Raw genomic sequence first — 21,384 nt, forward strand, 5'->3', positions numbered from 1 at the left:
TTTTTTGATAGAGAGCACTCACAGCCTGACTTTCTGTCACCAGGAAAATGTCATTCTGGACTCAGCCCCAGCTTGCTGTAAGCCATGAGGGTTGATTCATGTGGTGAGAGTGAGTTATGAAAGATGCAAAGCTCCCTAATTCACTGGAGCAACTCCACACCCCGTGGCTAGTCCCTGTCAAGGGTGACTCACTGCCTCACCATCACATGTGGCTTTACCTGCTCAAAACTTCATAGAATCGTAACAATTATTTGGGTTAGAAGGAAGAGACCCTTAAAAGTCATATAGTCCAACCTCCCTGCACTCAGAAGGGACATCCCCAACTAGAGCAGGTTGCTCAGAGCCCCAAAACAACCTGGCCTGCAATGGTTCCAGGGACGGGGCATCTCCCACCTCTCTGGGTGCCCTGGGCCAGAGTCTTCACCACCCTCAGTATAAAAAAATTTGTCCTTCTCTCTAGTCTAAATCTTCCTCTTGTAGTTCAAACCATCACTCCTTGTCCTGTCACAACAGGCCCTGCTAAGAAGTCTGTCCCCACGATCCTGATCAGCCCCTTTAAGTACTGAAAGGCCACCAGGAGGTCTCCATGGAGCCACCTTTTCTCCAGGCTGAACAAGCTCAACTCTCTCAGCCTGGCCGCATAGTGACATCATACAGACCTCCCTCTCAAACTCTCCTTCCACTCTTGGTTCACTAAGAACATCAGGAATGGGATTTTAACTAGATGTGGCATAAAAACTTCGTTCTAGGTAATGCTTATTTAATTAATTCTCACTAGATGGGGAATTTCCACCAGAACTGGAGATGCAGATAACCGAGTGCTCTGGACCTGGAGGCTGAAGGTGCCCAGGATCACTCTGGTTCTGGAACTGCTGGTGAGTCGCTCCTTGAGTACCATGCTTAATTTTGGGCCCCTCACTACAAGAAGGGCATTGAGGTGCTGGAGTGGGTCCAGAGAAGAGCAATGAAACTGGAGAAGGGTCTAGAGCACAAAACTTGTGAAAAGCAGCTGAGGGAACTGGGGTTGTTTTGTTAAGACTGAAGAGGCTGAGGGGAGACCTTCTGGTTCTCTACAGCTCCCTGAATGGAGGTTGCTGCAAGGTGGAGGCTGGTCTCTTCTAAAGAACAAGTGATAGGACAGGGGGAAATAGTCTCAACTTGTACCAAGAGAGGTTTAGCAGGACAGTTGAAGAAGCTTCTTCACTGAAAGGGTTTGGAGACGCTGGACCAGGCTGCTCAGGGAAGTGGTTGAATCCCATCCCTGGAGGTGCTGAAAAGAGGCAGAAATGTGGTGCTGATGAATGTGGTTTAGTACCTGACTTGGTAGTTAGAGGATGGTTAGACTGGATGAGCTTAAAGGCCTTTTCCAACCAAGACGATTCTGCGACTGATCACCTCCCAGAGATGTTGTGCCCCGGGGCTGGTGTGTTTCACAGAATCACAGAAACGTTCAGGTTGGAAAAGACCCTCAGAATCACCAAGTCCAACCCAGAACCCTACTCTACAAGGTTCACCCCTAAACCGTATTGCCAAGCACCGCGTCTAAACGATCTTTAAACACACCCAGGGCTGGTGACTCCACTCCCGCCTCGGGCAGCACATTGCAATGCCTGACTGCAGGGCCGGCGGGGGCCGGAGGGGAGGCTCCTGCTCGGAACCCTGGCTGATCCCAGCCGCCGGACGCCAGGGAGGGCTGCCCGGGCCCGCTGCTGCGGCAAGGCCCGCCCCGCCGCCCGTCCCCTCCCCTCCCCTCCCGTCCCCGCCCGCCGTCACGCAGCCGCCGCCGCAGAGCTCGGGGAGGCGCCGGGCAGGGGTTGGGGCAGGGGCAAACCGCCGCCGGAGGAGGCCGAGGCGGGAGCGCGAGCGCGCTACCGGCTGCTGCCGCCGCGGCGGGGCCAGGTACGGGGGCGGGGGAGGAGGGAGGTCCCCGGGCCACCCCTCGGGGTAGGGAGGTTGGACGGGAGCAGGGCGGTGGGACAGGGGTCACGGGTGGGAGCTGAGGGAATCCTCTGCGAGCCAGGAGGGGTTTGCCACGTTGAGAAGGCAGTCACTGTTCCCTTGCGTAATGCAGTGCGTTAGGAGATGAAGGCCTGTGGGGTGGGGTGAGTGCGACGCGGATGGGGCTGAGGCGGCGGCAGGTGGGCGCTGGGGCTGCTGCCATGTGCCCGTCGCATCGCACCATGCCATCGGCTTGTCCCGAGGAGGCCAAGCGCGGGTCGATGCGGGCGTTGGACTTCCCCGTGACAGGGATTTAAAGGTCGTTCGGGCATGGAGGAGCCGGCAGGGCTCTTGAGAAACACTTCCTCAAGCCGGAATCATTTTGCACCTTCCCACGGAGCAAAGGTCGCAGCTGCACCTGCCTGGGTTTGGCACCATTTTAGGGGTGACATCCCTGACACCTCGCTCGTCTGCGCCCCTGGGTTCTGTTTTTCAGCTTGGCAGGTTCATCCTGACATACCAAACCACCAAACCCTACCCCGAGCAGCCAAACAGATTCCCCCCCCCCATTTTATTCTGTTTATTCTCAAAACATAGCGCTTTTCTTGGGGGGAATGAAGTCAGCTTTCAGCTTCTGAACCAAGCAAGGAGCAGCGTGGAACTGCAGCAGAGCTATTGCCTCCATTCTGCCTTGTCACAGCCCTTGCTGGGAACAACTCTTGCTGGAGGGTGAAAGACTCACACAGACTTTGGGCATTTGTGGAAAAAAAACCCACCCAAAACCAAACCCCTAACAACATTTTTCTGAAGACAAAGCTGACTCATCCTTACTGACCGAGGCAGGTTATGTCTCTGGGGAATGTTTATAGCCATGTTGGTTGAAACAGATTCCACCTCATTTCTCAGATGGTCTGGTGAGGATCAGGAGCTCAGTGTAATGGATGGTTGAATAATCACCACCCTTGTAGCATTTTACCTGTGACATTGTAAAGTCATAGAATCAGAGAATTATTTCAGCTGGTAGAGACCTTTAAGATCAAGTTTTGTCAGAATTACCTCAAAAAAGGGCTTTTACTTAAAAAAAAAAAAAAAAAAGGAGGGGGTTGGGGTGTTGAATAGTCCCTCTCCCCCCGCACTCTCCACTGAAGTTTTATGCTGATACCCAGACTGCATGTTTTCTTCCTGCCTGTGTTTTGGTGATGCCTGTGTGATGGTGTGTGGGACATGGCTACTGGTTACCACAGCCCCAGGAGCAATGTGCCCAGCCCTGGCACTCTAGGATGCAGTCAGGAAGCACAGCATAGGCCCTCTTGGCTTTGCCATCTGCTGCAGGTAGAGAAAAACACATCCACTGGCTCCTGAGCTCCTGTGCAGTGGATGCTTCTCTGGTGTGAGGAGATTAAGCTGTCAAATTGTGCTGGAAGACAAAATGCCCTTCTAATTAGCCGTTCCCATGGACCTGGTGCTGGGTGTTCCCATATCAGGGCCGGGAGTGAAGGACATGTCCCTTCTTGAGGGCTGTGCTAGGGCATGTGCCAGCCTTGCCCCAGCACTGTGCTGGTGGCATGGGGTGGGACAGCAGCACTGCTTATCTCCTTCTCTGGTTTGGGTTGGGAGGGACCCTTAAAGTGTCATCTAGTGCAACTTCCCTGTGGTTGGCAAGGACCTGTTCAGCTATGCTGGGTAGCTCAAAGCTCCATCCAGCCTGGCGAATAGATTGTTAACCTGAATATTGAGTTTAACCTACAGCATGTGGCTCTTTGTTCTTCCCTGGCAGCTGCAATAACTACAGTAGCTTCAGCAAGCTGCAATATCCCCCAACTTGCTTTAATTGATACTTACCAGTGATAGTTTAATAAGGGGCTGTTGTTCATAGTTTGTGCCTGTACAATTAAGAGTAAGCTCTGCCTTTCTTTACTTCTGTAAACATTAGTATAGACCAAATAGTAATATTTACATTGGCTTTTGAGGGGTTTATCTCCTATGTGCTCTGGTGTTTATTGGGCTACAGAGATGTTACACAAACCAGCCTTTAAAACCCAAACCTGCTCCATCGTGTGTGTAGCACAGAGGCCTTTGCCAGTGACAGAGGGATGCTGTGTGGGTTTAGTAATACGTGCAGGAGAGAAATGGTTTGCTCCAGAGTCTTAAACTTTGAGTCATAGTGCTGCATGGATTATAGGACTTCAGCACAGTAGCAGGTTGGGTATTTACAAACTGTGTGCTTGTATGGGCTTCTCCAAATTCTCAGTGTGCCCAACGTGATGTCTGAGCTCAGCAGGGCTGCTCATGACTTTATGGGTAAGTGTGGCTTTAAATCTCTCCACAATAAGGCTTAGGAACCTGATTCAAAGTAGGTTGTAGTCAGTACTTGAATGAATTTGGGATCTGAATTGTAAAACTCAAACTGTGGAATTGGCACTTTGGGATGTCAGATGGTGGGATGGGGATACTTGTGGTGTGTGGAGCTGGTGGCTCTGATCAGCCTGTTGGGTTGATGGTTGGAGTCGGTGATCTTAGAGGCCTTTTCCAGTTGAAACAATTCTATGATTTTGTGAGAACTGAGCCCTGCCCTGCCTGGCAGCAAACCCAGCCCCCTTCATGGTCTGTTTATTGATAAAACATATGTCAGTTGGGAAGTGACGCTACACAGGCTGGGGGTCCAGAGAGGCACTTAAAAGTTGCTTCATAGCAAAGAGTAATTTTTCCTTCACTGAAGGAGATAAATGAAAAGGACATCATTCATTTTTTTTTGTCTCTTGAGGCAAGAGGCCCTCATGTGCTTTACTCCTCACATAGCTTGTACCTGGTCTCATAACCTGATCCTGTCTGTCCCTCCCAGCTCACACACCACTGGGATGTGTGCCTTGAGCTCTGCACTTACCTTTTCAGGGGTCCTGGAGACAGGGGAGGTGAAGTGTTCAGAACTAATGTTTACCAGCATGAAATGATACACGACTACAGATTTATTAGGAAAACATGTGGCTGGAGTAAGGTTAAATCCAGCCTTTTTATTTTCTTAGCATTGAACCTGGCAAACTCCCATCAAGGCAGTTTTATTCCTATTGTGGGTTTTATTGGTATCTTACACTTTTAGATTACTCCTTCCCCTTGTGTACATATCATCAAGTTGCTAAGTCCATGTAGGGAACCTTTAACATAGGCACACAAGAGAGTTAGGAAGCAGAGATGAGTTTTTCCTTTGGTTGCAGCCAGTCCTTGCATTGCCAAGAGCACCTCAGGGGTGTGATGCCCATTGAGTTGGTTTCAATTTAATTGCCCAGGACATCATGTGGCGAAAAGTTTGCCATCTGTGACATTGGAAAGTGGTCAAATGTGGCCCGCTGGAAGTGCTTCATCTCTAATGAAGCCTTCACTAGGGCTGGCACTTGGGAGACTCCAAAGGAAGCTTCCTATTTTCTCCCTGTGTCAGGTGTAAATTCCTGGATGTAGTGCTCACAGCAGCACCTGCAGCTAACTCCTCAGTTCAGGTCTTCTTCAGCCATGACTTGTGTGTAGTTCAGTATTTCCTACTCAGGAGCAGAGGGACATCATCACTCCGAGCTATTTGCGCACTTGGATGAGGATAAAAGCAATGAATTCACTTCAGCCTCAGCCTAATCTGAGTTAATGGGCTGGAATCCCACTGGTGAAAAGCAAGGGCACTTGGTCACGGCCATTCCTTGATCCTTTAAGAGTTTGAATCCCTGTTAAGCATGCTTGTCTTACAACCTGCACTCACACAGGATGTAATCAGTGTTGGTTTCCATCTGTTGAACAAGAGGCTCCTGATTAGAAAGAACAAGAAATAATTATTTTTGGTCTTGGTGACTGCAGCAAGGTTAACCACCATGTGCCCATCTTGTGCTGTCTTCCACATGAAGCAGTTTTAACCACTTTGCTTTGTGTGCTTTGCATGATTTGCCTTCAACCAGCAGGGATTTGGCTTTCAATATTGTCTCTCAATTATACTAATTGCCTAAGCAGAGATCTTGACATCTCCCACTGTCCTGCAGCCGCAGCTCAGATGGCAGCAGTGGAGCAGCCTGTCACAGCTCATCGACCCCATGAGCCTGGCTGCATCCAGGGAAGAGACACAAATCAGGAGGAAGTTTTACACAGAGAGAGTGATTGCCCATTGGAATGGGCTGCCCGGGGAGGTGGTGGAGTCGCCATTGCTGGAGGTGTTCAGGAGGAGACTTGACAGGGTGCTTGGTTGCATGGTTTAGGTGATTAGGTGGTGTTGGATGATAGGTTGGACACGATGATCTTGAAGGTCTCTTCCAACCTGGTTTATTCTATTCTATTCTAAATGTCAGTGGGAGGCAAACCTGGCTTTATGGGCTTGGATGAAGGGAAAAAACATAACCTACAAAATCCAAGCCCAAAGCAAAGAGCATTCAGTCTTCAATAAAATGTTTTGATTTGGTGAAGTGGCTCAAAGGGCCTGTTGATCAAATAGGTCTGCTGGATGCCACAGTGCCGCTGGCAGAGCAATGCATTATCTTCTGAAGTGGTGCTTATGTGATTGTCAAGTGTGGGGATTTTTAACACTTTCAATTTTTGATGATGCTAAGTGGAAATACCCATCAGAGGGTTCTCATGAGACCAGGCTGGGAGGGAAGAAGCATTTCCTGGACACAGAGAGTCCTGAGTGAATATGTTCATCTCTCTGCCGAGTGCTGCCTTGGCTTCAACTTTAGGGTATGATCTCCAAGCATTTGGCTCTAGTGATTTCGGTGAAGAGCAGAATTACTTAAAGAAATCTGTTAATTCTTGGTCAGGGGGGAGGGGGTTATGTGTGTATTTTTGCATTTTCTTTTTTTTTTGGTCCTTTTTGGGGGAAGGGTGGGGGGACAGTTGTGGGTATGTTGTGTTGTTTGGGGGTTTTGGTGGGCTGTGTGTTCGGTTTTGGTTTGTTCGTTTGGGTGTTTTGTTTGGTTTTAAAGGCTGGTTTTGTATATAAGCATTCAACCCCTGCTTTCATGTTTGTGCAAAAATTAGACATTTAGGTCTACAATAAGCAACTAAAACTGCTTGGGGATATGGAATTCCTTTCTTTTTCTCCTTTAAATTTAACTGTTTAGCTGTTCATGTATTTGGGACTGCATCTTATTACTGAACTATGAGGGAAGAGTCTGCAACTGAAACTATATCATAATATGCACCCTTGTATCCTACTTGATGTTTTGAGAAGCCTGTTTCCTTTTACATAGCCACCAGATCTATTTTGATCCCTCTAGGACAGGGATTCTTCATTTATGCAGTGGCAACATCCTGCTTTAACCAGCAACAGCTTGTTGGGTGGAGTGCTTGAGGCATTGAGTCGCTGCTGAAACTCCCTATCTGATGCTCATGGGGTAGTGTGCTTGCCCAGGGAACTGTGGCCAAGACACTTAAGAGCATCCCTCATGTTCAGAGCTAGCTGTTTTGTGTGTGCTTCAGAGGAATAGTTTTCTGCTGACATTGGATAGTCTGGAGTCAGGATTGGCAGGCAACTTTTTAAGCATTCACATCCTTGTGTAATCAGCTGCTTGTTAGTGTGGCATAACCAAAACATCTGTGAATACGGAATGTTAGCGCAACGTCTGGTCTCAAGAGGAGCAGCTTTGTCAGAGTGATTCATCTCCTCAAATGATGAAAGCTTATCTATGAAGACAGAAGGCATGCACTGTTTCAGACTGTTGTACTTTGCTTCCCTAGAACAAATGACTGTGCTTGGATAAGGAAGTAGGTTGGGTTGGTTTGTTCCTCCCAGAATCTTGTTTTCCGCTTTGTATATGATAAGGCACTTTTCTCAGTGGCACAGAAAACGGGATGCATTAATTTTCTTGGAGGCCACTGAGCTAAGAATGGCCAAGGCTTGCTGAAGATGGGAAAGTGAGGACCTACATGGCAACGTGGGCATCCCTCTGAGCAAAATGTTATGGAGAAAACTGAAGCTGATGCCTCACTCCAGGAATTGCAGATAGCTCCAGTCTGCATCTGGCAGCTGCAGCAAGTGATGGCTACTCTCTGACTGCCTGACTTCATGGTGTCGCATCCCTTCAGTCTTTATTTTTCACAACAAACTCATTTTTCCCCCACTTGAACACGAAACCACTTAAAAGGTCAGTGTCTAAGGAGATATCTCAGCCTATTAAAAGCAGTAGCAAAATGAAAGGAAACTGAAGCAGAAGAATGCCCTCTTGTTGACGTTGCTAACATAAATGATACCCATTTGCTGAGCACATGACTTGGGGCCCTAATGCTCTGCATCACAACACAGACCTGTGGCAAGAGACAGGGGGAATGTTTCTAAGAAATGGTTTTAAATAGATACCTGCTTTGTAAGCTGTTTCTCGTCCTTGGTGACAAATGCATGGTCATGTCCTCTGCTGGCTAAAAACCAAAATCAAGTCCCACCATTTGCTACAGCTACTTTCTTCAGGCTGTATTTAATTGATAGGTGGTAAATAGAAAATAAAACTGCCTGATAAAGGCTTACGTTTCTGGATGTGTAAATGAATTAAGTAACTTTCTGAACACTGTAACTTGCCTTTTTTTTTTCCCCCTCAGAAAATGGCTGTTCCACCTGCTTATGCTGATCTGGGCAAATCCGCCAGAGATGTTTTCAACAAGGGATATGGTAAATAAAAGCCAAAGTCAGTTTGGTCTGTCACTGTCTGTCTGATTACTAAAGCTGTTAGAATTTTAGTATTTTTCCCTGATAAATATTCCAATAATTTCCATTAGAATCCAGAGAAAATTTTCAGTCTTAGCTTCACCTTGCCATTCCTATCTGGGAAGGGAGAGTAGTTTACTGTTGTTCTGACAATATTTGTTCCCCATCTGTTTTGAAAGAAAATTGTGTGTGTTGTTTTGACTGTTTCCTTGTGTCCTGAATAGGATCATTGATGGCAGTAATTTGCTTATGAACATACTGATGCTTAGCATGAATAAAGTCATTATTGCCTAATTTGGTCCCAGTTATATGGGTGAGTTCAGTAGGCTTCGAAGGGGGCCTCCAGGAGAGCTGGAGAGGGACATTTTACAAAGGCACATGCCTTTGTGACAGGATGAGAAGTAATGGCTTCAAACTGGAAGAAACTGCATTTGGATTCCACATTGGGAAGAAAATCTTCCCCATGAGGGTCGTGAGGCACTGGGACAGGTTGCCCAGAGAAGTTGTGGAGTTTGCAACCCTGGGAAGTGTTCAAAGTGAGGCTGGGTGGGACCTTGAGCAACCTGGTGTAGTAGGAGGTGTACCTGCTTATGGTAGGGGGATTGGAACTGGATGATCTTAAAGGTCCTTTCTGACCCAAACCATTCTGTGATTCTATGATTAAGCAGTCATATTCCATCAGAAGTATGAGCTGTGTAATCTGCTTCATAAAAGCACATGGCCTGTAACTGTACCCTTGGTTTAGTTTTAATAGTTCACAGGTGATTTAGATGGGAGTTTTAAGAAAGCAATCAGAAATGCTTTTCAAATCAACAGATACCTAATTCATATTTTTTACTCCTAGGTTTCGGGTTAATAAAACTTGATTTGAAAACAAAATCTGAAAATGGACTGGTGAGTTTGGAAAGATTCTGAAATCTGAAACTGCCTATTCCTTGTGTTTACTCTGTTTATTAAATTGAATATATAGCCCTTATTCTCCCCTTATCATTTTTCATATATATTATAACCTTGTAAGTTACTTTACATTTATAATGAGAATAGGAGATACAGTGAAAGGCTCCTTTGCAACCATGATCATGGCCTACTACAAAAACAGTGTTGCTGTTTGAGGGTATCACCATGGATTGGGCTCAAAGAAAGTGTCAGTGCTTCCCTCCTGCTTTACTGGGTTGAATGAGCAGAAATACGGGGATTTTATCAACACTTATCAATATCTAAAGAGTGAAGATGATGGTCACAGGGAATGCAAAACCCAAGCAAGTTTCATGAGGATGTGGCCAGCAAGTTGAAAGAGGTTCTCCCCCAGCTTTACTCTTCCATAGTGAGGCCACATCTGAAATACGGCATCCAGTTCTGGGCTCCCCAGTTTGAGAGACAGGAAACTGCTGGAGAGTCCAGTGGAGGGCCACGAAGATGCTGAGGGGCCTGGAGTATCTCTCTGAGGAGAAGCAGCTGAGAGCCCTGGGGCTGTTGAGCCTGGAGAAGAGCAGCCCCAGAGGGGATTGTATCAATGCTCAGCAAGAGCTAAAGGCTGGGGACAAGAGGCTGGGACCAGACTCTGCTCAGTGCTGCCCAGGGACAGGACAAGGGGCAAAGGGCAAAAACTGGACCCCAGGAGGTTCCACCTGAGCAGGAGGAGAAAATTCTTTGCTGTGACGGTGCTGAGCCCTGGAGCAGGCTGCCCAGGGAGGTTGTGGAGTCTCCTTCTCTGGAGAGCTTCCACCCCCCTCCAGCCATTGTGCTCCTGGGCAAGCTGCTGTGGGTGCCCTGCTTTAGCAGAGGGGTTGGACTGGATGATCTCCAAAGATCCCTGCCAACTCCCGCCATGTTGGGTTTCAGGGATTCATTTTCCAAGGGTGCTGCCTGCAGTCACTAAACAAGCAGAGTTGCAGTGTAGCTGTGTTCTGGAGCTGTTTATTTAGAGTATCTCTATGAAGCGTTTGGCCGACTTGCTGTTGATTCAGATACACCTTGTGCAGTCAGTTGTCAAAGAAGCTCCTTGGTCTATGTTACGCTGCTGGTGAGAGTTATCCACACTCCTTTCCTATATCCACTCCCTTATCATGCAATGCCTTTTCTCACTTTTTCTCCTCTTTCTTTGTGGGAAAGGACTATGTTCATATTAAGGACTAGCAACCACATCCTTAAACCTTCTGAGAACTCTGCACTATTGAATCATATCACAAATTGTAATGACTAGTATGTCCTACAAGTATTTGCCTGTTTACAAATATATATTATGTATATATGGCTGGGTTTTGTGTGTTTTTTCCCTTTTCTTTTAGGAATTCACAAGCTCAGGTTCAGCTAACACAGAAACAAGCAAAGTTAATGGTAGTTTGGAAACCAAATACAAGTGGGTGGAGTATGGATTGGTGTTCACAGAAAAGTGGAACACTGACAACACACTAGGCACCGAGATCACACTTGAAGATCAGGTAATTTTTGGCTCACATGATGCAATTTACCAATTAACTTAAGCTCTAGTTGTAGATCCAACCAGTGAATTTCTTTTCTGTTCAGCTTGCTCATGGCCTGAAGCTGACCTTTGACTCCACCTTCTCTCCTAACACTGGGTAAGAAGTAAGGCATTTTTTATTTTATATTTTAGTTTTTCAGAATACTGTCTTTCTTCCTTACTCCTCCTGTCCTGAGATACTGAGGCAGTAAACAGCCTGTGTGTGATGCAATCATGTACATCTGATTCCAGTCTTAGTGTTAACAATCCCTTTCTAATCCTAAAGCATAGTAAGCTAAATACAATAACTTGAACATTACAGTCAGATCATGCTGTGAAGAAAAGGTTTTGTTTGTGCTCCTATGGTGTGTTTCTGGCCATGTCAGAGGACGAGCTACTGTCTGACTAAAACAAGTCAGCTGTAATGCAAAACTTAACAAGCTCCAGGAGCCAGTTTGCCACAGCTCTAATAGGTTCACACAGTAATTGGGCTCTTCTCCAGAGCTGAATTTATCATCGGAATTCTTGCTGGCCGCAATGTGCCTTGGTGGTGGATGAGTGTTTCTGATGCAGCAATTGGACTCCATGTTTTATGTGGGCCAAAGGGATTAAGCAGCAGCTGTAGCTTGAGATGTTGGTTTATTTCCTTCCCCCCACCCCGATTATCTTTTTTGCAAGCACCGCTGCTAGTAAGCCAAAATGCTCTGCATGTTAGCTTCCCAGCATGTTGTGCTGCAGGCTGATGGGGTAACAGTCCCCATGGAGATTTCATCTTGGCTTTGAGACTGTCCTCTGCAGTCAGCTTCCAGTCCATTCCCAGTTCTGCATTAACTGGGTAGTTTTGTATTTGTTAATCAGAATAATTTCTGGAGTCTGTTGAGAATTGTTTCTTAGCTGGTAGGATTCTTAAATTAAAAAGCAAAAAACCTGTATAAGAACAAATTACAGCCCTGTAGCTTACTTCTCAGGCACTTCATGGGCACTCTGGTGTCTAAGTTACAAGGGTTTGCTTGTTGGGAGACTATTATAATGTGAATAAATGGAACTAGATTCCATCCTGGGGGGACCTGGTTTATGTTGACAGGGATGCATGCATTACATTGGAATATGATACGCCCTCTCCTTACTACTTACTGGCTGTGAAGGGTCTTTCAACAGGGAAAATTTTTTAGGAGAGGTCTGTGTTCACTTGCCCCCATCCCTGCGGACTTCTACAGAAGTTGCAGGTGAGCTGATGCAGGTGCTTTTGGCACTCCCGCTCTGTATTTCTGATTTTGGAAAAAAACAAGAAATTCCCAAGTCTGAAAGTAATGATAACAATAATAATGATGGAACAATCTCCATTTGGGTCTGATAGAACACTGACACAGTTCTTGGTAGCTGAAGCAAAAAGTCGGTTTGAAATTTCAAATTAGACTGACTTTTCCAAAGGATTTCAATAAAAGACTTGGTCAAAGACAGGAGACGCTCATAGGGTAAAAAGAGAAATTAATCTTAAATAAGAGTAGCTGAGTATATCAGATGTAACCCTTTTGCCTTGTGAGAGTGTGCACCTTTGATGTAAACCAACCCAAGAACCCATAAGAAGCTATTGTTTAGGCTGACGGTAGAAAAAGAAGCAACTGACTCAGGAAAGTTTATTTCTGTGTTAACTCTGCAGCCTTCCCAATGGCTATAACCATTCAGCTTCCTAAAGCATCCTGAAGAAAAAGCAAGGTGTCAGAGCCCCTGAAGCAGCCTCCTTCCTTAGCAGCAGAAACTTTCCCTCAGGAAGATGGAAGCTTAGGAGTGATTTCTTAACGTCTGTCACAGCAAATGTATAAAACCAGACCAACTGCTAGTGCCTTTCTGTGGCGACCCTGTAAACGAGTTCAGTTTCCATTCCTTCCCTGCATCTACCAGATTTCCCAAACCATCAGGTTAGCTGGAGATAGGCATTTGTCACCTCTCATCTGGCTTACTGTGCTGCTGCTTTTCAGCACACACAACCCAGGAGTGCTTAGTGCGGCTCCATACCACATTCTACTGCTTAATTGCAAATAGTTCACTGTAGCTGAATTAGGAGCTTGCAGGTGTGAAAGGCGAAAAGGTGACGTGTCCCACGGCTCTCCAGGTGTGTATATTTTGTCCTCAAGAACTGTTAGACTGATTTCAGCAACTGGTTTGATTGAATTGCTACCTTTGAGGGTACCTTTTTCAAGATAAGACTTTTCTATTTTCTCTTCAGGAAAAAGAGTGCTAAGGTTAAGACAGGGTACAAAAGGGAACACATCAACATTGGCTGTGACATGGATTTTGATATTGCTGGTCCCTCAATACGTGGAGCCCTGGTGCTTGGCTATGAGGGGTGGCTGGCAGGTTATCAGATGACCTTCGAGAGCGCCAAGTCTAGAGTCACCCAGAGCAACTTTGCTGTTGGCTACAAGACCGATGAATTCCAGCTTCACACCAACGTGTAAGTAACAGCAGCCGGCACTGAACACGAGTTTGAAAGGGTTTTACTGCTTACAAGAAAAACAAATAGGATGGAGTTCCAGCAGTGGAGAAAGAGAGAATGGTGGATTGCCAATTACTACTTCTACTACTTCTGTTTGAAATTACTGCTTCTCTGCCCTAGTGAGGCCTCATCTAGAGTACTGTGTCCAGTTCTGGGCTCCCCAGTTCCAGAAGGACAGGAAAGTACTTGAAAGGGTACATCAAAAGCCTACAAAGATGATTAGGGGACTGGAACATCTCTCTTATGAAGAAAGGATGAGAGGCTTAGAGCTTTTTAGCCTGGAGAGGAGAAGACTGAGGGGGATCTCATCAATGCTTATAAATACTTCAAGGGTGGGTGTCAGGAGGATGGGGCCAGGCTTTTTTAAGTGGTGCCCAGCAACAGGACAAGAGGTAATCGGCACAATCCTGAACGTAGGAAGTTCCATCTGAACTTGAGCAAGGGACTTCTTGATGTTGAGGGTGGTGGAGCACAGGAGCAGGCTGCCCAGAGAGGCGGTTGAGGCTCTATCTCTGGAGTCATCAAAAAACCTGTGCAGCCTGCTCTAGGTGAACCTGCTCTGGCAGCAGGGGTTGAACTAGTTGATCTCCAAAGGTCATTCTGTGATGTAAGGTGCTTTTTTAGTGAACTCTGGGTGATGGAGTGCGTGATGGGAGTTGAACTCGCCATGCACCCAGGCACCCAATGTCTAGTAGAGTCTATTAGTGGAATAATAAAACAAGTGGGCTACAAGATTATCCTTTATGAAAGTTGAAATAAGAGCAATGCCTTTCTTTTGCACATGTCAAAATGAAACAAAATTATTGTTTGATCTGTAGATGAAAAAGTTAATCAGAGGATGAACAAGTACAGGCCAAAGGAAATTAATGGGAGAGATAAGGGCTGTGTTGGTTTGGAGCACAAGCCTATGAGGAGAGGCTGAGGGAGCTGGAGTTGTTTAGCCTGGATAAGAGAAGGCTCAGAGGAGACCTTATTGCTCTCTACAACTACCTGAAGGGAGGTTGTAGCCACGTGGGGGTTGGTCTCTTCTCCCAGGCAACCAGAACAAGAGGACACAGTCTCAAACTGTGCCAGGGGAGGTTTAGGCTGGATGGTAGGAAGAAGTTCTTCACAGAAGGAGAGATTGGCCATTGGAATGGGCTGCCCAGGGAGGTGGTGGAGTCACCATCTCTGGAGGTGTTTAGGAAGAGCCTGGATGGGGGTACTTGGTGCCATGGTTTAGTTGATTAGATGGTGTTGGATGATAGGTTGGACTCGATCTCAAAGATCTTTTCCAACCTGGTTAATTCTATTCTATTCTAGTACCTGGAGGGATATGATGGAAAAGTTTGGTTTAGTATTACAGCTCCTAATAATTATTTACACAAGCATTTGCCCTTTTTGAATGCATGAACAATAGGAAACCAAGACCAAATTCCACAAAACCCTTAATTTCTCTGTCTCCTATTCCTCTTCTGCCTCTGGGGAAGAGAGTTTCTGAGGATGAGGCAACCTCTAATCCATTCCTCCATCCCTCCCTTTCCCATTCCCTTGGGTAACTGGATAGTTTGCACGTAGCAGAGCTGCTGCAGGCTTTTCCCATTCAGGGGCTGAACAACCGTTCTGTCTTCCTGGAGCTACTGTTTCAAAGGCTTTCTGTTCTGTTTCATGGTGTGTGGCAGAGATCTGGTTTAGGAAGCTCTTGTTGCCTTACAGGACAACTGAACCTTCACAGCCCAGACAGTATGTCTGAAAGATTGCCAAAGCTCAAAAATGTGGGCAGAAAACTTGTCTCTAAACAAGTGGAGTCCCCTCCACGCTGAGTTACTCCTTCAAGCACAACAACTTTCAGTTTTGCTATATTGTGTCAGTTCAAAACATTGTATTACTGGGTTTTGCTATAAAAAAGCTTGAATTATTACTACTTTTAATGAAAGCAACAGAAGAAAATAGCTGTAGTAGCAGCAGGGGCTCAGATCTTACTGTACTGTTTCTTAGTTCACTGTTAACTGTATAGAGGTAACAAATCATCCACCTGGTTTAGTGTTTGTCAGAAAGCATGCAGGGACTCCCTTGGTGGTGGAGCAGGAATTGTTTATTGGTACAGAACAAGCAGTTTATATAGGAAAAATCGAGCAGGCTAAGCAGTTCCCTGACATTCTTGCACCACTGCTGCTAATTGAGTTTTCTCCTTTGATATGTCCATTGTTACCTTCATCCCATATCAGGTTGAGCTTCTCCAGCATGGGCACAAGCATCCTTCTGTCTCATCCTTCTGTCTCACACTTCAGGCTGTTTACTGCAGTCAGCTCTTCTTTATCACCAGGCCATCCTCCGTTGTCAGCAGCCTGTTGTTCTTTCCTGTCCTGAAACCTTCCATAGATACTTTCTGCTTTCCTACAAGTATTCATACTCTAGCAATTGACAGGCAAGCCCATAAGTGTATGTCAGGAATACACATTTCATTATTAATAGGCTAGTTGGGTATTTGACGTGTTTCAGCCCCAGAACATGTCAGAGTTTTTATCTAATCCCAGAAGCAGTGGTGTGTTGAACTCCCATCACCAGCCTGCTCGGGTGGTGTTGCACCTGCACGTTTCAGGGCTTTACAGGGGTGCTGTGGCAGAGCTGGTGATTTCACTAATTTCACTCCATGGGGCTTGAAGCAGCATCTTTTTTTACTGGTATAACACAGACCATCTGGAGACTTCAGAAAGTTGCTCTCCTTAGTGGCGCCTTCCTTAATAAATTCATTTTCATGAGAGTTGTGTTGTTGTTTTTATTACATCTGGAAAGTGCTGCTATTGCCATTAATAATAAGAGTAAATAGACTTAAGTAAATAATGGACTTAAAAAGAGGATTGACTTTATATTTTACTACAAGGAGGTAGAGCTGGATAATTTCTAGTTTTAAATACGACTTTCCTAATTTTTTAAGCATAGCTCAGACCACCCCTTGCTAATGTTGCAGGTCAAGATAAAAACTGTGTGGGAGCCTTGCACAGAACCTGCCTGTATAGCCCGTTCTCCTCAGTCCTTTATGATGCCTCCTTTTCTTGAGAGCCAAGCCCACGCCGTTAGATGTGAGCCCCAGTCTTACCTGAATTAACTACTGTAGTGTTTTTCTGGAAGGATGGTTCTGACAATTTAAAAGGCTGCAGTTTGTGAGACTTGTGAACTAAGGTCAGAGGAGGGAAAGTGGAGGGATTCTAAATCCACCCCTTTTAAATCATTAAAGGTTTGGTATAGTCTAATAATTGGAACCAGATTGTTTCATGATTTGGAAATAACCATAAGTATTATAGTTCAGAAATAATTGTAATCATTGTCTTTGCAGGGGTCTTCCTGTGGTTTAATATTTCCTTGGTCAATATCTCAGTTTCCTCTTTGAAGACAATGAGCAAAATGACAATTCATATGCTTGCTGCTTGCAAGGAGTTTATGGCTTTTAAAAGTTTTTGTTATCTGCATGCTCTAAGGTTTTGCATTTTATTTACCACACTTTATTCTCTGTGTTGTCAACTGTGTTGTAACTGGAAGGTGTGCTGCTCAGTAGCCCAAGGCTGTCATTCTTCAGCTGCTGGCCAATGCTCCCTGCAAAGCAAAATCAGTTTAATTTCAGTTTCAGACCCAGAGACACCTATAGTACAGATGTACCATAAGGAAATGGTATTCACTAGATGTTAAATTGGCATCTTTATTTGGAACATAGCATCTGTCTGTGCCTGGTAAAAGCCTTGCTGGTGAGGCAGTGTTGGTTTGACTGTTCAAGCATGGTGACTGGGGCACAGACCTTTTGGGGCATCAGGAAGATGTATGCCTAGGAAAATAATTATCTTGGAGGGAGAGTATCTTTGGGCACAGACTGCAACCCAGGAGGTTCCATCTGAACATAAGGAAAAACTCTTTTCTGTGAGAGTTCTGGAGCCCTGGCCCAGGTTGCCCAGAGAGATTGTGGAGTCTCCTTCTCTGGAGAGATTCCAACCCCCCCGGCCATTGTGCTCCTGGGCAAGCTGCTGTGGGTGCCCTGCTGGAGGAGGGGATTGGACTGGGCAATCCCCAGAGATCCTTTCAAACCCCACCATGCTGGGATTCTGGGATATATAGAGAAGAATAGATCTCTGTACTACAAAGGCTCCCATCTGCAGAGAAGGGGAAACTGTCATGAGTAGTCTATTTTTGATAGGTTGTCACAGTTTTGGGTTTTTTAAGTTCCCTATACTTTTTTTCCCCCTCTGAATTACACTAATCACCAATGAACACCAGCATTTAAAACCCACTTCAGAACCAACCTGGCCTAATGTTTCAGTCTCAGTTGTTACAGGGATATTAGACGAGGTGTAAGTGAATGTTCTGCAAATGCAGATCTTACAGGGGGAAAGAGCTGAGGCGACTGTTGGGGGATGCAGTTTAAAATGAGAGTAATGCATTGCTTCCAGGAATGATGGCACGGAGTTCGGCGGCTCCATTTACCAGAAGGTGAACAACAAACTGGAAACTGCCGTGCAGCTTGCCTGGACAGCTGGGAACAGCAACACACGCTTTGGAATAGCAGCCAAGTATCAGATTGACCCAGATGCCTCATTTTGTGTGAGTACCCTGCACCTACAGCTATAAACAACTGAAAGCAGGCTCTCTGGGTGGGAATGGGAAGGGCTTTTGCATCAGTGAAGGATATCTTGATGCAGTTCTCCTGTGAAGCATTGGCTCCTAGGTCCCTTTGTCTTGTTTTTGGCAGCATGAGAGCGCAACATTGGATCTTCCTTAGAAGTGACACATAATGTTTTATTGTAGCATTGGGCACTGCTTGGAGCATTTTTCCCTAACCTTCTTGATAAAACTAAAAGCCATGTTAATAGAAACATTACTGCCTATAGCAACTGTGGATTGCTGGAGATTTTGCATTTAAGTTATGGCAAAATTAACTTCTTTTTGTGATTTAAAACATTAAATTCTTCACCTGCTTAAAAGGTGTGACTTTCTGGGGTGCATTAAAAGGGTGTCATCAGCAGGTTCTTCCCCACTACTCTGCCCCAGTGAGGCCACAGCTGGAGTATTGTGTCCAATTCTGGGCTTCTCAGTTCAAGAGAGAGAGGGAACTACTGGAGGGAGTCCAGTGGAGGCTACAAAGATATTGAGGGGACTGGACTATCTCTTACGAGCAATGGCTGAGAGCCCTGGGGCTGTTGAGCCTGGAGAAGAGCAGCCCCAGAGAGGATCTGGTCAATGCTTGTCAAGAAGCTAATGGGTGGAGGGCAAAAGGCTGGGGCCAGACTCTTGTCAGTGGTACCCAGTGACAGGACAAGGGGCAAAGGGCACAGACTGGAACCCAGAAGGTTCCATCTGCACAGAAGGAGAAACTTCTTTGATGTGAGGGTGCTGAGCCCTGGAGCAGGCTGCCCAGAGAGCTTGTGGAGTCTTTCTCTGGAGAGATTCCAAAGCCCCCTGGACACTGTGATCCTGGGCAAGCTGCTGTGAGTGCCCTGCTTTAGCAGGGGGGTTGGGCTGGATGATCTCCAGAGATCCCTTCTAACCGCCACCATGCTGGGACTCTGTGACTTAATTTTCAAGGGGGAAGGACTTTGAGGAAAGCTACCAAACTACTTACAGTATTTTTTCCATTTAAGGCTAAAGTGAACAACTCCAGTCTGATTGGATTAGGATACACTCAGATTTTAAAGCCAGGTAAGTTCATGGAGAGAAAATTCAGAATCAACAACATGACATTTCAATCCTGAAATGCTAGATTTTTTTTGTGACAAAATGTGATCAATGTTGCTGTTCCCCTTGGCAAGCCAGTAATGAACTTTTTCCAGAGACTGCTCTGTTAATTTTGGATGTCTGTTGGAAGCAGAATTGGAGACCACCATCTACTGCTGTGTCAGATCCTCTTTTATGTTGATATAAACTGTATCTACAGTTGGTTTTTGGTGGTTTTTTTTTTTCCACAGATAAATAAATGCATTTTTAGTACTTTCAGAACCTTCTTATTACTGATTTATTTTGCTTGAAAATAAGCAAGGGCCTTCTCAAGGTTCCGTGATCCAGGAAGAAGACACTCTTGCTGTGAAATTGGTTTTAATGTGGTTAAATAAATCTACTGCCAGAATTACAAACAGATTGACATGAGAGATTACAGCAGAAGCAGCTTGGGCATTTTCATACCTAGATTTTGGGTTGGAAAGCTGGGTTTGTATCAAGGTCTCATTTTTTCATAATACTGGACTGTAAAATTAGATTAGTCAGTAGACCAGCAGCAGTGAAATGACTCAGAGCCTTTAATTACTTGAAGTGAAAAAAAAAAGCAGATTTATCTCACTGTGATTTATTATAGTTCTCATAATTCATAAAGATTTCAAATCTGCAAATCTTTTTAAAACATCCAGGCCTGTTATCCTGGCTACCCAAGAAATTAAAGTAGCAACACAGACATTACACTTGCTGAACCTAAAGCTCCTCCCAAGTTTTAACAGTTGTTTTTTTCTCTTCCTTTTCTCTCTCAGGTATCAAAATGACACTGTCAGCTTTGTTGGATGGCAAGAACGTCAACGCAGGTGGTCACAAACTTGGTCTAGGATTGGAATTTGAAGCATAAGGAGTGGTTCTATGATGGCTACTTTCAAAATACAGCATATCTACCTTCAGAATATAGTGTACCTTTCAATGTTTTGTCTGGGATGCAAGTTTTGCTCGGTATCAGTTCTGCTAGTCCTGGTTAAAGACAGTTAAGTTTTAAAAATGCTGTTGTTAAAGAAATGGAGACAAAAGCATAAAGCTAATTCCTAATTCCAGGTTGGTTTGGTGGTGGTGGTGTTTTTTTGGTGGTGGTGGTGGTTGTGGTTTTTTTAATATTATTGGCCATGACACCTGTCAGCTGCCACAATATAGGAAGTAGGAAGATATTAATTACCAATATATTGACTGCACATGGAAAATGTTAATGTGGCATAAAAACTACAATGTGAAGAATCACAAACCACTATTAGTACTGTTAATTCTGCAAGCAAAATGTTCTGACACGTAAGGTTTCGGTTCATGGTGGAATGTGCAAACTTGGCTGAAAAAGGGATTTTTTTAGAAACAATTATTTTTTTAGATAGGCATTTCATGAAAAATGGTTTGTCTTTTTTTGTTATCTTCCACCTACAGCTGTCTCCAGAATGCTTTAGGTTGTCCAATCTGTTTAAGTCCATTGTGGAGGTTTGATGTGACTCAGCCAATACTACCTGTCCTGTGTTGTGGTTCCTTTCCCCTGCTCTGACTGGGAAGCTTGTAAGATAGGGCCATAATCAGGGAAGAGTTTGTAACTGCAAACCCTTAGTTGCATCACTGAATTTAAAATGGACTTTTGCTTTATTGCCAGTTTTTTGCAGCAACTAAATGGGTGCATTTTTAGAGTCTTCCATTTTGTGTGGAACTAGACCCCAAAATGTTGTCCTTGGCACTATTAAAAATGGATAAAAAAAAACCCAACCCAAGTTGAATAAAATATTGAAATGTCACTTTTTACTTTGTCTTTATATTAGTCATTAAAACAATTTCATATTAATTCTTAGCTCCAGAAGCAGACTGGCGCTATCCAAGTGGATAGTTTGTACCACGCAGACAAAAAACACTTGGTAGATTTAAGTTCCAGACCTGGCCATGTTTTAGCGCTCCCTAAACTCTGGCAACTACACATATGTGTGTGTTTAGCTCACAGAGAGAAGGTGGCCAAATGACTTATTTATCTTTTATCACAGAATTCACTAAGCTGAATTACTTTTCAATAGACAAATAGGTGTATTCTTTTCATATGTAAGTAAATTGCTGTGGGTAGAGTGCAGATGGTGGAAAGCTGGGATG

The 21,384-nt window shown here is 45.0% G+C and overlaps 1 protein-coding gene across 1 annotated transcript; it reads left to right on the plus strand.

Moving 5' to 3' along the window:
- Positions 1 to 1,777: 1,777 nt before the first annotated feature.
- On the plus strand, positions 1,778 to 21,041 carry VDAC1 (voltage dependent anion channel 1). Its single transcript, XM_068163630.1, has 9 exons — positions 1,778 to 1,899; positions 8,497 to 8,566; positions 9,447 to 9,496; positions 10,891 to 11,043; positions 11,129 to 11,181; positions 13,291 to 13,518; positions 17,979 to 18,129; positions 19,167 to 19,224; positions 20,043 to 21,041. Exons 2-9 carry the CDS (start codon positions 8,500 to 8,502, stop codon positions 20,132 to 20,134), a joined length of 852 nt encoding a protein of 283 aa, XP_068019731.1. The 5' UTR covers positions 1,778 to 1,899; positions 8,497 to 8,499; the 3' UTR covers positions 20,135 to 21,041.
- Positions 21,042 to 21,384: the final 343 nt, after the last annotated feature.

This window comes from Melanerpes formicivorus, unplaced genomic scaffold (genome assembly GCF_026170545.1).
Source record: "Melanerpes formicivorus ecotype bairdi unplaced genomic scaffold, bMelFor1.0.p_v2 SCAF_2, whole genome shotgun sequence".
Lineage (NCBI taxonomy): Eukaryota > Metazoa > Chordata > Aves > Piciformes > Picidae > Melanerpes > Melanerpes formicivorus.

Bases quoted from the DNA above. Each gene is read 5' to 3' on its own strand.
- VDAC1 (XM_068163630.1), top strand. From the start codon at position 8,500: ATGGCTGTTCCACCTGCTTATGCTGATCTGGGCAAATCCGCCAGAGAT. The intron at 9,497-10,890 runs GTGAGTTTGGAA...CTTTTCTTTTAG, and splicing joins CAAAATCTGAAAATGGACTG to GAATTCACAAGCTCAGGTTC. The intron at 13,519-17,978 runs GTAAGTAACAGC...CATTGCTTCCAG, and splicing joins TTCCAGCTTCACACCAACGT to GAATGATGGCACGGAGTTCG.